Raw genomic sequence first — 14,607 nt, forward strand, 5'->3', positions numbered from 1 at the left:
TCACCAGGTGTGCTGCTGCACAAGAACATCTGGAGAAGGGAGGTGGTTGCAGGCAGCAGGGACATCAGTACTTTCTGTTACAGCCATTGAAATAGAATCTGTTTTATTTTGCAGCACATTGTAACATGTGGAAGCTAACCAATTTTGTTTGTTAGTCCACTCTGCTGATATCAGTATGAAATACAACTGCATTGCAAAGGAAAGAAGTGGGATGGCCAAAAGGTGAGGTGGAATGTGACCTACACCTCTACCAGGTATGTGTTTGTGATACAAACCAGCTTTATGGTTCTCCCAGCGCACTTTGGTGTTCTGGAAACATAAGTTTAATGCAAACAGAGAACATCTTGCTATACGGAATCTACTTTTTGCTATTTAAACAATAACAGCAAGTATTTTGTTGGAGCAGGTTTGGGGATATGTGAGGGAGAAAGTCAAGAGTTTTCTTGGAAAAAATGAGGTGGCTTTGTTTGCAAAGCTAGTTAAATGTGATCCCTCTGAGACAATGCTTTCTGTGACAACTGTGCAGACAGCTGGCAGCTTTTGGACACCAACAGCTGAACCTTGGTGCTTTTTTCTCCTTTTTTTTGGTCTCTGGTGGCTGTGTGTAGCTTGATGCTTCCAGAACTCAAGTGTTACCAACAGCACGATTGAAAATGCTGATAAAGAAGTGGTCTCACATGAAAGCTTGTGCCTCTGCCGTGTTCCTTCACTTCCAACTTGGGATTTCTTTTGCTCTCCTGTCTAATCTTCCCCCTGTCACTGTAAACAAGCTGTCAGGCTGTGACCAGCACTACAGTGTTCTGTTGGCCAGTTGAACCACATGTGATCTCAGGCATCAATATCTGTAGAAAGAACAAGTGCATGTTTTGCCTCTCAAATTGGAGATTTAGAAATTGTTGTTTTGTTTTGTTTTTTAAATCAGCAAAAGTGCTTTTAAAGCTTGTTTACTAACTAAAACTGAAGACTTCCCTAAGCCATTGTAAATCTTATTTTAGGTATCTACAAAGGAACCTTAGTAAATGTAATACTGCATGAAAACTGTGCCATTAGCTCTCTGTTTTAACAATCTTCTAATCCAACAGCTTTGTTAAAAAGCCAAAGCTATTTAAAGTTTTTTTAATTTTACAAAACACCCCAATTTAGTTTCAAGCTGCCCTTCAGTTTTACCTCAGTTGAACAGCTAACTGCTATGTGTATTTGACTTATTTATCACCTGTCTTTATGATATTGAAAACAAGTTTCTCTCATGAGAAATCATGGGGAGGTGGAGAAAACACTACATTTTCAGGCCATGAATGTAATCCACTGACATTTTCATTTACACATCCCAGAGAAAGGAACTCAGAGCTTGAACCAAATCAAAGTCACTTTTTTAATCTTCAGGAAAAACCCACAACTGTCACATCCCATCTATACCAAAATGTTTTGATCCAAAACTCAAAGCCCAGGGGACTGCTTTTTGTTTATCCTTCCTGCGCCTCTGTATAAGTAACAGTTTCAATGGTTCATTTGAAAGACAAATAACTACCTCTGTAGAAGAGACTCTTAGTTTTCCAAGAGAAAATGAAGACTTCACAGAGGATTTTTTCTTTTGCTATATAGCAACATGAGTAAAAACACTAAGTATAAAAGTAAGGTGAGAAAATGTCGATGTGTCTTTTTTCTTATGTGCTACTAACAAGGCTCACTTGAGATTTAGTATCTTGCTTTAATCATGAAGACATCCATATTTTCAGTCACCTTTATTGATAAAATAAGTTTACTGTACAGTACACAATTCTAGCCATAAATTCTTTTCAAGCCATCTGCATTACAAAAATAGCAGGTATGCAATGAAAAATAGTCACTCCACACACAGTGAAGGTTCTTTAAAATCCTAAAGTGATCAGGTCAGGGAAATGACAGGGGAGACATATCAAACATGAAGACTAGGAGTAGATAAATTAAGTCACATTTTTTTCAATTTACAAAAATAAACACTGATCAAGCATTATTTCATAATAGAGCAACCATAAAGAACTGTCACAGACTAACAACCCTTCTTTGCCATACAACTCTAGAGATTGTATTTGAAAGACAAATCAGAAAGTCAGCCAGGAAACTGCATTCAGCATTAAATGGATATAAATGCCTCTGATACCAGTCACTGGCTGAAAAGACACTTCTAAAATGAATAACTTAATCAACTGAACCCAAAACTTCTCATAAGTTTGCAATAACAAAACTCCATTAAAAAAAAATTGCTTCTGATAAGTCACCAGCTTGCAAGCTACAGTAGGAATGCAAAATCTAAATTAGAGAAGCATTGGCTAAGTTTTACAGATAATAATAGCAGACAAGTATGTGCTTGAGCCAAAATGTTCCCCCCAAAATTCCCCCCAAGTTTAGCAAGTTTGGAAATGCTTAAAACTTTTTCCATGCACATGAATGTCCTCAATATATTCTTAAGCCTAGAAAGAAGCCAGGTTCTTTGGAAAGAGAAATAGCAGTTTTTCCATTTATTAAAAAAATGCTGTGAAAATTGGGAGAGCTTGATTTATCTGTCCTTTCTACTGTATCTCCTAGCGCTTACTGTCTCTACTAAACACTCCTTTCCCACCACTTGTTTCTCTTAAAAGTACTATGGGAAGGGGGGCAGCAACAAACCAAAAATATTAAGCTCCCTATAAAAGAGTTCACTGGGCCCTGAAAGTTCACGCTTGGACCTGTGGTGCATATACCCTGAGCCCAAGGAAGCTGTACTGAGTCAAAGGAAGTTGTATATAAAACCAACACACAAAAGTGCGTTGCTTAATTCTTTTTGCATTGTTGCAACTGAAAATCAAATTTGATGAAATGACAGTTGACTCCAGAGTAGGAGTTCAACTCATTTTGCCAGGTGGGTATTAAACAATGAAAATATTCAGTTGTGGGTGGTGCTTGTAGATCTACAGTTTTCTGTGGTTGAAAGCTTTCACTTGGTTTGCGTACGTATTCCAAGTAAAGAATACACCAAGACACCCAACAAAAAGTGATGATACACAGCAATACTAGGAATGTTCTTGCTGCCTTGACCAAATAAAATTTTTTCAGCACCTCTCTACTACAAGCCTATCTTGTGTAGCACTTTGATTGTATCTGGATATAAGCTGCACTTTGAGCTAGAAAAGCCAAATCCTTTTCACTTTTGCAAGTATTTTAGAATTGAGTGACCAGTCTATTTGTCAGTATAGCGTATTGAAGTTTTTCGTAGTGCAAACATAACACGTACCTGAAACTTAAACCTTCTTGATGAGTACTTTAAGAAAAATTAGGAGTATTGAATGCAGGCTGTCAACTTTGCCATGAGCTTCTCCCTCCCTTCCCAACCACCTTTCTGCTGCCATTTGGGTGCTTTCAAATTGCCATTTCCCAGTCAGCAAGTTTGGGCAGGCAACCAAGAGAAGAAATTGGTGGGACTAATGTGGCTTCTTGCCTATAGAGAACTGAGCTTGGTTTTCTCTCATAAAAGTAAAGCAGCAGAGTATCAGTCTGCCTTAGCTTTGTCTTCCAGAAAGCAATAAGGTGGGAACAGCTCTTTTCATGTTTTGAAAATTAACTAATTGTACATAAATCATCTTGCTCAATTTAAAAAAATAAATATTGAACAACTGCAAAAGCATTGCTTATGTTTAAACAATTTGCCTTATATTTAAACAAGATACTCTGTGGCTAAAAAACAGAAATCCTTAAGTTTTATGCTGCCTATGTACTCTTTCCACGAAAGAAGTTTGTTGCAAAATGAGAATTTAAAAAAAAAAAAAACTTAAAGGGAAAAAAAGTAATATGGATCATGCACAAAGCATATTCATAAGCTACTACTTTTTAGCCAGAGATCAGTCTTTAAATCTTACCTTTATGTAACAGGTGCACTGGAAGTTTGTATGAGCAGTAGTTTATATAAATCATGTGATATCTTGTCTTTTATCTGTAAAATTGCCTCATATAAAAATAATTCCCAATTCAGTAAGTGCATTAATCCATTTCCTACTGAAGTTAGATCTATGGCAATTCACCTGTCACTAAGCTTTTTGTAGAATACCAATTTAAATTTATTTTACGCAGTATAAAAACCACTAAACTTGAGTTTAAGATGCATTAGCCTGCTGGTGCCCTATTCAGTAACAAGTGCTTGACAAGTGACCCCTGATACTCCCTTTTAAAGTGTGCAACTGAAGCTTGTTGACTTCCAGAGTCTTCAGCTTTTCCTCAGGCTCAGATCACTGCTTGTTACTAATCCTGACAGAGATGTACTCTCTGATGCATCTTCTTTCTTGAGGTTCAGGAATGATTCTCTAGTTATTTGTAGAATTTCTCTCAAGCCTTTGTTTTCTTGCTATAACCGGGAAGAGAAAAAGCATTTAATAGAACTCCAGAAAGAAGTCAAAATAACTACCTTAATAATCTCCCCTCTCCTCTATCCCAAATATATGTGTAAGGATTTAAATACTGGTTTGCAGTCATGTTATCTTCTAAAATTAAGAACATTAAGTTTCTGACTCTTGCTCTCCTGAATGGGCATTAGCATTAAAAAAAAAAAGCTCAAAACACAAAGATGGATAAGAAAAGGGTAATTAAGTTCAAAAGCTGCATTTAAAAACCCCTCCCATTCTTTCCACACAGATGGTCCCATAATTAAATGCTTTGTTAGCACTTAATCAAAGAGTGTTGACCCTCCAATGATAAGCAACTGATAATCCTCCCAAAAGCACAAATTATTATTAAAAAAACATATGTATTTAAAAACCAAAGGTGTGGGTATTATTATTTGCATCCTAGTGTCTTATTAGGACGAATTAGTATTTTTTCCTACTTTTTTGCTATACTCACAGAGACTCCAAAAAAACGAGAAAGCTTAAACCAGTATATAAATACAAATTTCTGGTAATAAAGTATCACCAATGCAAGACTTGAGAGTGAGCAGTAGTGAAGAGAATAGTACAGCCCACCCAACAAGGAAAGTGCAACAAAATAGCAATGTGACTGATACAGTAACTCAACAGAAATAATAGCAGTAACATTTATGCCATTGCTACTTGTGCCATTGCTATTTTGATTTCATACTTACTTCGAGCTGAATGATCCGTTCCTGCTCTTTACAGCCATGCTTTTCATCAATTTCAATGGCTTTTCTCATTACTGCTGCCATTTCTGTAATTTGGTCTACATGCACTTGCAACTCCTAAAACATAAAAATTAAATAATGATAGCTTTAGGAATATATTTTCTGCATTCCTAACAATAAGCAAAGCATTAAATGTGCATTTTGACTGCTGTGCCTCTTAATAAAAATGTGAATACAGGCCTAAATTTGAGAAAACAAGTTCTCTATAACTTTACAGAACGAGTAGCCACTGTGGTCCTGTTTAATTAAAGAAACCTGGTTTGCCATACAGTGATCCTTTTATTATAATTTTATAATAACTGTGTCTTCCATATGGCTACAAGTTAGCCATGTGCTTGCTCTGACAAGGCCTCTCTGTGTTCCAGGAGATGATGTATATAATTTTGGACTCCTCTAAGAGCAGCAGCATATGTGACATTTTTTCTATTAGTTCAAAAGCTGATTCAAATCCAGTACAGCCGGTACCAGCCCATGAGTAGGCATTTGTCCCTCAAAAAGCCCAGGTGAAGTGATCATCCTTACTGTGTCATATATTAGGAAACTCAGATCTGTCCTTTTTTTTGGATACTTCTGCTTGAATCCACTTCCTATTACAGCTTATTTAGGATCTGGACTTCAGAGGTCCTTGTCCTTGCTGAATTATGAGAAAAACTTTTGTGTCCTGACCTTTTTGTGTCCTGACCTCTTTGTGTCCATTCGCTGATGCTGGTAGGGTACAGCCCTATGACAAATAACTACCACATCTCAGTGACAGATTGAAGGAAGAAAAAAAGAGCAGTAGTTTGGTTTGCATTTGTCCTATTCCACTGCCAGGGGTGGGATGACAGGTATAACAGCCTTTGCAAGGAAGCCAGATTTTAGATAAATCTTCACTGTTTGCAGAAAAGTGATCTCCTACCTGGACCTTGGTGGCTCAGGTGATGGTTTATTTTCTCACCAACTAACCAGGAGGAAATGCTTAAAGGATCACTACTTCTTTTCCCCTGCAGATCTAGATAAAGAGCCTAGGCCTTGGTATTCATTGCTGTTCAGTTAAGCCAAATATTTTAATGGTGTTTCTGTTGTCTTTTTCTCAACTTGCCTTTTATTCCAATTCTATCATCATGTCAGCCTACCCTTCGGACAAAATTCACAGCAGTTACTAACTAATATCAGGAAAAGCAGAACAATGGAACTGAAATGAAGAACAGTGGAGGGTAAAGTTAAATCCCCCCTTTAAATTATGAGTTTGACTGGAGGTCCATATGTCTAGCAGATGATCAGTTTTCCTTTAAACTACCAGAAGTGATTAAACTATAAGTTATAGTTTAGCTGTTTACTAATGAAATGCCCACTCACAGGGGCAGGGTAGAATTTGCTGTAAATCTTTTTTCTTCTTGGTTTCCAGTTGAAGGTGATTACGTGAAACATTCTTTCAATGAAAAACTCAATTGAGCTTGAAAGGAAGCTGTGATTTGTGGTAAAAAAAGGAGTTGGCAAGGATATACCTTTAAAAAGGACTGGGAAGAAATTAATGGGTTTTAGATATACTACTACTGTCCTCCCTACATCCTATTTTGCCTGCTTATGTGGCCTCTTCATCAATACTATTTACGGCCTGTTCCAAGGTCATTAACATTCAAGCAAATGCTAACACAAAACTCTAAGGTTCTACTCTGGGAGGTAGACACATAAAACTTAGATAGTGTAGTATCAAAGAATTCAATGAAAGTGATTCTTTAGGAAGACAGCCTCAAACATCTATGAACACTCTTTGTATCTCTCTCCTTTTGTTTGTCAGACATTGTTTTTTTTTCCTCCGAAGATAAAAAAACAAACCACATCAGTTTTTAGGTCTTGTTTCATCTAGAATTCAAACAGCACACTTAGATCAGGATCATTACTACCAACACACACTTTTCTCTTGCACACAACACTGCTACAAGAAACTGTTTTTCTATTTAAATTAGGTGCTTTTTGATTGCAGAAATCAATGACTTTGCAATAATCTTTGTAAATAGACAAAAGTTAATAGCTGCCACTTGAGAGAACAGCAATTACTGGTAACAACTAGATTAATTCCTTAGGCAGGAAAGAAGTATTTAAAGACTGCTTCAAGATTGTTCAGTTTTATTGAATGTGAAGGCTGATCAGAATAATAAATACTGAAATTCCAAAAATCCTAAGTGTCAGGTTAAGGGTGATAAATCCTCTTCATCTGGCATTCTTGTGGGATCAGATTTAGCCAAAATGTTCAAGTCTAAAATCTCATGTTCAAATAATATATATATATATATATATTTTTTTTTTTTAAAACCCCAAGCTTTTAATCCATAGAAGTGTTCCTAAATGAAATTTCACAGTCAGGACAGATATAATTTCACCCTCTTGCCTTGATACTCCTGAGGCTGTAAGATATACTATATGCTAAGGTAACTTCTTTTGAAAAGAATGTATACTTATAATTTTTTTTTTAGGAGTTTATGTTAATGATATACTTCTAATCCAGTAAATTCTTGCATACCAATCTAAGTAGCCCTATTGATTTCAATGGCACTAGTTACATACATGTGATTTTTTTTTTTTTTTGTAAAGAGATAACAAAGCATCAAATTCTTAAACTTTGTTTTCATAGTATGTGGCCTCTAACTGCTTTGCTGACTCAGCTTGTTGAGGTCAAATATTATTAAACACTGCTCTCTGATAATGTTTCATATAAAATGTAATATAATACTTTGTAAGAAATCTCTTGCTTAGATCTGTTAGTGACCTAGAATCATAAATTTTCCTGAAAACACGCTAAAAAAAGCCTAAAGCATATATTAATGCTATAAAACCATATATTAGTCTTATATGAAGCCGCTGAATACTCATATATACCTTGTTATAGTTTACAAAAATGTTGCTTGATGGCACTTTGCTTTTCTAGTTTTCAAAAACTGTAAGATGAAGCACACCGAACACCAGCAACTTTCACCACCCTTCAAGCATCTCGATGCTGCCCTGGATTCTACTTAGCAATCCTGATCAGTACTGAGATCTATGGGCATTTGGAAGTATAATAGGGCAGCTGCCTTAAAGACTTAGGCAAAACAAAAGTAAATTAAATCTAGTAATGAAATGCTACTTTGATAAAACTGTAAATAAATCAGAAGCCGGTAAGGTTGACTTACTAGACTGATCAAGTTTCCTGTTTGCATTTCATGGACTGGATTATAAAAATTAGGACTTGTTAGTATAATGATACAGAAACTGAAACAAAGTAAGATTTCAACTGATCCACTACAAAATAACTGAAGTGTTAACTAAAAAAAAAAAAAAAGGCAAAAAAAATTGAAGTTATTACCTTGGAATGTTGCTCTTTTAACTTCGTTATTATACTTGGATCATCCTTTTTGCTTGCCATTAGCAACCTAAACATCTGTTCTCTGTACTTGCTCATTATGAGTTCCAAAGCAGACTGATGTTCTTCAAGAGATGTGCGTAGTTCTATCAACATAATTTTAAATTCAGTTAAAGTTTAACAGAGAAGAAATGAAACAAAATGCAAAAGTACTTCAGCTTGAGAAAACCAAAATAAGCCCTTAATCAAGTGTCCCCTCTCCTTGCACTATAAAATCTATGCAAGCTCTGCAAACATCTTCAGTGGTGACTGCCCTGGGAAAATTCTTGTTCAGTCATAAACAGAAGGTCTTTTATGAATACGACTTTATATTCAGTCCCTTTAGCTGATATAAGCAATCTTGAGTGTAGCTGATGAGCTTTGCTCCAGACACTAAAAGCAACGCTGTATAAAAACTGGAAAGATACGTTTTAATCCGCAGCCTAGTAAAATAAGAGTTAAAAGATGCTTGTTCAATATATACTAAGTCAAAGGACAAATAACTCCCGAGATAAGACAACATTCATACAAGTCAAGATACTTGAATCCTTTGCTGAATACAACTGTTAGAATACCTAAGGCACTCCAGGAAGAACAGTATATTTGCAATGTACAGAATTCCAAAAGGAATTATACTACTGCACTTACACTACAACTTGTCCTGACTGCTGTGGGAAAACACATTTCCAAATAGATACCTATACTGTAGAAGTAAATTATGCTTAACTCGTCACTTGTGCTGAACATTAGACAAGGACTGAAAAAGTAATCTTCCACAGTTCTCTCTTTTTGTTAATCATAGTCCCAGTGGCTGGACATTACAATTCTTTGTTAGATCACATGATGATCAGTTAGACTGATCAACTGCAATTAGAAGAAAAAAATTCTTCTACAAAAATTTTTTGAGAATAGCTCAATGGTAAAATCTGATTCCAGTGCCACAGGCTGGAACCTGTAAAGGATAGAATATTCACGTTTTACCTTTATTTTCCTGTTGCAATTCCCTAATCTGTCTGTTTTCTTGTTGGATACCCATCACTAATGTAGACCGAGGACGATGTCTTGCTACTTCATTGAGCTCTTGAATTTCTTCTTGGTACTAGTTATTAAAACAAAAACCAAAAACTTTGAGTAATCAAAGGCAAGCATTGCTCAGCAAGTCACAAAGGTCCAGTTCTAATGTCAGTCAAATTTGTAACCAGCAAGATAATGCTTGTTCTTAAATAATAATATCAAATAAACAAACACACACTTCTGAAGGTGTTGCTAACATACTGCCCTTTAGAGACACAAAAGCATCACCTTTGTTTTTAAACAATTTTCATACCTCAGGTGTGTGTGGTAGGCATTATCTAACCTTCAATTAATACAGGTCAAATTCACCATCAAGTAATTTAAAACTGATACACATATGGTAAAGAAAAACTATGAGGTATTAACCTCTGGGTATTTACTGTGGTTTCCTGATACCTTAAACCACAAGGTTGTATGGGTACAAGTCACATGGACCTGAATAAATGGATCCTGACTCCCAATAAATGGGTAAATTTAACACTCTTGATTTGAAGTGTCTGCATGACTAGTCTTACAGGGATGAAGCACACGCAGGGTTTTATTATTTTATAGGCCCATTAACACATCTTGCGTTCAAGTAAAATGACAGGATGAACTCCCATACAGGAAATCAATAGACACCTCTATGGTTTTCAAGAATTTCTCTGGTGAAAGTCATGCTCAGCCTAAAACAATGCCTTGAATAGCTTAACATCAGAATGGAAATAATCACGAATAAGCTTAAGAGGCTGCTTTGAAACAAAAGCAGATGGCAAAAAGTGTTCTGAACAGAAGAAAGCATGACAGGGCCTCTGGATGTCTACATGTGCTTCCTGAAATTAGCAAGTATTATTTCACAGAGAGCAAAACACAAGACATTACACAATGGTTTGTAAGACACCAACTCCATTTCTACCAGTGTTCTTCAAATAAGTGGTAGGTTTCAATAGTTAAGCTAGAGTAATACAGAAAACTTCTTTGTAGGATCAACCTAAATATATAAATAACCTATTTTTAGACTATGTTCACACCTATAATGAAAATAATTAGTATGGTATTAAAGGATTAACCAAATAACATAGTGATTCTACATTGTATAGTAGCACACAAAAATTATTTTAAATTATGTGTTTCCAAGTTCTTATTTTAATGGAGTAAACAAAGGTGGAAAACAAACCTGTTTCATTGCTTCAACCCGCTTGTTAAGAGCTGTAGTCTGTTCAATAAGAGCTTCTGCTGCGTTGTCATGTTCCCTTAGCCGTTCCACCAGCGCTTTCGCATCTGCTAAGGCTTTTTCAATTGTGCAACTCATTTCTAAAGATTAGAAATGTATTATTTTCACAAAGCCACCTGTTTGCTATAGAGAGAACAGCTATCTATGTGATACGTATATATTTAAGTCTAAAACTCTCCCTCAGGAACATCCAGACATTTTGTTGTCTTTTAGGAGTAAGGAAATGCCAGAGGACTACAGTAGACTGGAAGATTTTGGCAGATTAAATCAGCAGAGAAGGAACTGCTCAAACCGACAGAGCTGAGGAAATTACTCAGGGAAAATTCAGAAAGCCAAAGGCTTGTGTTTTCTTCATGTCTATAAGTGAACACAAACACCCCAGCATGGAATGAAATTGCAAAATTTTCAACAGGATAGAGAAAGATAGCAATTTTGCTAAGAAAAAGAGCCAACTGCATAGTTAAAATACCAGCTGTCTAATTGCAATGCTCATTAGCAGAAATTACCTATTGCTAAACTTAGGAAATGCTTGTACATGATTTTTTTCATACTCATTCTTGATAGATTGTTTCAAGGCTGAGGTTTTCAGTCTAAGCTTTTGTTTTCTTTTAAGAAATGTTGCATTTCTTCTACTGAAAAGGAAATTACTTAAACTCCTTGAATAGTTCTTCTGCAATTGGACAGCAACGATGGAGGCTTTTTAGAGTTATGTGCCTTATTAAAACTAGGCTTGATATTTGTTTCAGGAAACTTTCTAAGGTAACAAAAGAATCAACTAAATCAATTTCTTAGCCAGGCCATTTGCTAAAGGAGAGATTTTTGTAAGAGTAAAACGTCAGTAAGCCTTTCCTGAGATACAGGAAAAAAATTTGCTCCAACTAAATTTTCCAGCTTTCTTAGGCATCTTGGCAAAGCACTGCCAAGCTCAAACAAATCCTCATATTTTCCCCAACTGCTGTTTTCACACTGTCCCAGGTAAGTAGCAGAAATAAGTATATTTCAAATACCAGAAATTCCAGCAGTCCCCTCAAAACATTTACAAACACAGCAGGAATATACTGCCCTTATGCATTAAGGTGGGGAAAACCAAGCAAGGCAGCAGTAGAGTTTGGAATGTTTCCTATACACGTTTATAATGTTAATTGTTTCCTGTTTATCAGCCAGAGTTTTCATTTTAACTTTGATATGAAGTATACATGTATTTGAGGTATCAAGTAAAATTCTTCAGCAAGCTGGTATGTTATCACAGGTAGTTAATTTATTCACTCTGGTTTAGCAGTTTGAGCTTTTTTTTTTTTTTAATATTATATAGACAGCAATCATCCTACATTGTTTTTAAATATCTGCTTTTCTTGCTCCTTATTTCGCTTCCCAATTCTGGTCTCATGTTCTTACTGGACTACAAAAATGTCATAGACAAAAGATCACTTTGCACACTAGCTGGCTAAACTGTTACAAAAATTGATTTAATCAGATCCATATTTAAGAATTCAAAGGGCAGTCTTTATCTCAATTCATGGGTCACAAATTCTCTAGCCAGCACAAACAAAGCCTCTCAAGCCTCTCCATGAAGTTGGAATACATTTGGCATTCAGACTATAATGCAGTTAAAACCTCTGAAAATTTGTATGCATCAAAATAAATTTTTAAATGTGGTATGTATTAATCCTCCCATGCACTTTCTCATTTTGACTCAACCCAACCACTCAAGATAAAAATAAACTAGTTTGTAACAAAGCCACTTGTGTTCTTTTTCATAGCAAACGACTTGGGGAAGACACATGTTGCGCCTTGTGTGGAACACGGCTGCGCAAATCAGTAGTGACTGTCCACCGGCACCTGCAGCACCTTCATTCAGCAGGCCAGAGGCCATCTCCTATTTTCAGGTAGGATTTATACCTCAAAGAGGACAATCATTATTTGTACCATGATAATTCATAGTAGCTCCAAATCTTAACTAGGATTGCTTTGGGCAAGACACTGGTCCTAATCCTTGGAATTTAAAATTCTCTCTAGTTGCTCATCTGGCTACCTGTGAAAAACAAAACTTTTGTCTTACCCTAAAATAGATCTAAATCTGTGAGTGAACCTGGGCATTTAGAGGGAAAACCCCCAATTAATGCAATATAATTGATTTAAGGAAATTACTGTTGTATATGAATCCTTTTTATGAGCATGAGGACTATAGTAACTAAACTTAATGATTCCTGAACTCTACCTCACAAGAGATGCCCTGTTGCAAATGAATTTGTTATTCTGCAATCTAACCAACAGGGTCAACAGGTAGCAAGAGCGACAACTCAAACAACATAGCTATACTGCTACTACACATTCATTTTCTGTCACTTCCTGCTCTTTACTAATTGCTTTCATTATGAAATTTGGCTGACTTTAAAAAAATCTCATACCAAAGAATAAAGATTTTTGTGCAAATATAGCCTTCCTCTAGTTTTCTGTCTCTTCTTTTATATCCTTACTGAAAACTACCTTTCCCATACCTTAACGCTTTGCTGTTTTGTTTTTTTTTTCCCAGCTCCACAGTTACCACAGTTTGCAATGCCGAAACCACACTGCCATTTCTGAGAGACTTTTAGGCTGGGTGCAAACGCCCCTGAGCACCCTCCGTGTAGGAAGAGAGTCCCACAGGCTGAGCAGGCACCACCACCACCCAGCAAACAACGAGCCGCCCACAGCAAACGGGCCCAGCCCGCGAACGGTGCCACCGCCGCAGCCCGGTCTCACGCGAAACAGACCTGCGGTTGCCCCGCCGGCCGCGGATCGACGGGGGAAGGAGCAGAAGGGGATCGGCAGGTCGCTCTTACGGAGTGTCGCCGCCTCCCCACCTCAGTCGCCACCGCGAGAACGGATGCCGAGGCACGCCAGTCAGGACTGTCGCGACGCTGGCACCTGCCGTGACACGGCGGGCACGGCAGGGCCCATGAAGGCTCCCTCGCCGAAACCGAGCGGCAGAACGCGTCCCGGCCCGCCTCAGCCAGCAGTGCTAAACGGGCCGGGGGGGGGCACCTCCTGCTCCCTCGCACCCCTCGTGACGTCACGGCCCAGGGGCTGCTCGCGCGCCCCAACACGAGTCCGTTGGGCTCCCAACCGCTCGGCAGCAACGGCACCTGCACCCTCTCCCCTCCCCCCCCGCACCGGGCTGTCCGCAAACGCCCCTTCCCCGCCTCGCGCCACTCACTCATGACCGGAGGCTCCGGCGGCGCCGGGGATGAAGCCCCGACCGGCCCGCCCCGCTGTCAAATGGCGGCGGGCCGCAGGGGAAGCGGAGGAGGGCCGGGGGAGGTGCGTCCCCGCCGGTGGGCGGGGTGAAGCGAGGCAAGAGCGACGGCGCTACCTGCCAGCGGCACCGGGCGGGCGGGCGCCCGCCGCTCTCGCGAGAGGACACCGCGCCCCCGCCGCTCCTCCCAGCTCTCGCGAGAAACGCCGCCCCGCCTCCCGTCGCTTCTCCTCTCTCCGTATTGGCTCCCTCTGACACGAGGGCCCCGCCCCTCCGCCGCCCGCCTCCCTCAGCGCCCTCTCCAGCGTCTCGCGAGATCGCTGGCCTCGGGCTCCTCCTGGGCGCCGTGCGGGAAGCGTCGCGCGCGCGGGCGGTGTCTCGCGGCAGGGCAGGGCGGGGCGGCCCGCGCCTAGGCGGAGGGGGCCGAGCGGTGGGGCCGGGGCGGGCATGGCGGGTGAGTGAGCCCTGCCAGCCGGCGGGGCCCGGGGGTGGCTGGCACCGCCGCCGGGGCGGTGCGACGGGGGGAGGAGGAGGAGGAGGAGGAGGAGGTCGAGGGGAGAGGCGCTCCCCCCGCCAGCGCT

General features: G+C 39.2%; 1 protein-coding gene across 1 annotated transcript; it reads right to left on the reverse strand.

Moving 5' to 3' along the window:
- Nucleotides 1-1,733: 1,733 nt before the first annotated feature.
- On the reverse strand, nucleotides 1,734-14,208 carry FGFR1OP2 (FGFR1 oncogene partner 2). Its single transcript, XM_080364075.1, has 6 exons — nucleotides 13,988-14,208; nucleotides 10,735-10,871; nucleotides 9,486-9,603; nucleotides 8,469-8,611; nucleotides 5,087-5,200; nucleotides 1,734-4,354 (listed from the first exon to the last, which is right to left on the reverse strand). Exons 1-6 carry the CDS (start codon nucleotides 13,989-13,991, stop codon nucleotides 4,217-4,219), a joined length of 654 nt encoding a protein of 217 aa, XP_080220201.1. The 5' UTR covers nucleotides 13,992-14,208; the 3' UTR covers nucleotides 1,734-4,216.
- Between the last annotated feature and the right edge of the window lie 399 nt (nucleotides 14,209-14,607).

The sequence above is a fragment of the Nesoenas mayeri genome (assembly GCF_963082525.1).
Source record: "Nesoenas mayeri genome assembly, chromosome: 1".
Lineage (NCBI taxonomy): Eukaryota > Metazoa > Chordata > Aves > Columbiformes > Columbidae > Nesoenas > Nesoenas mayeri.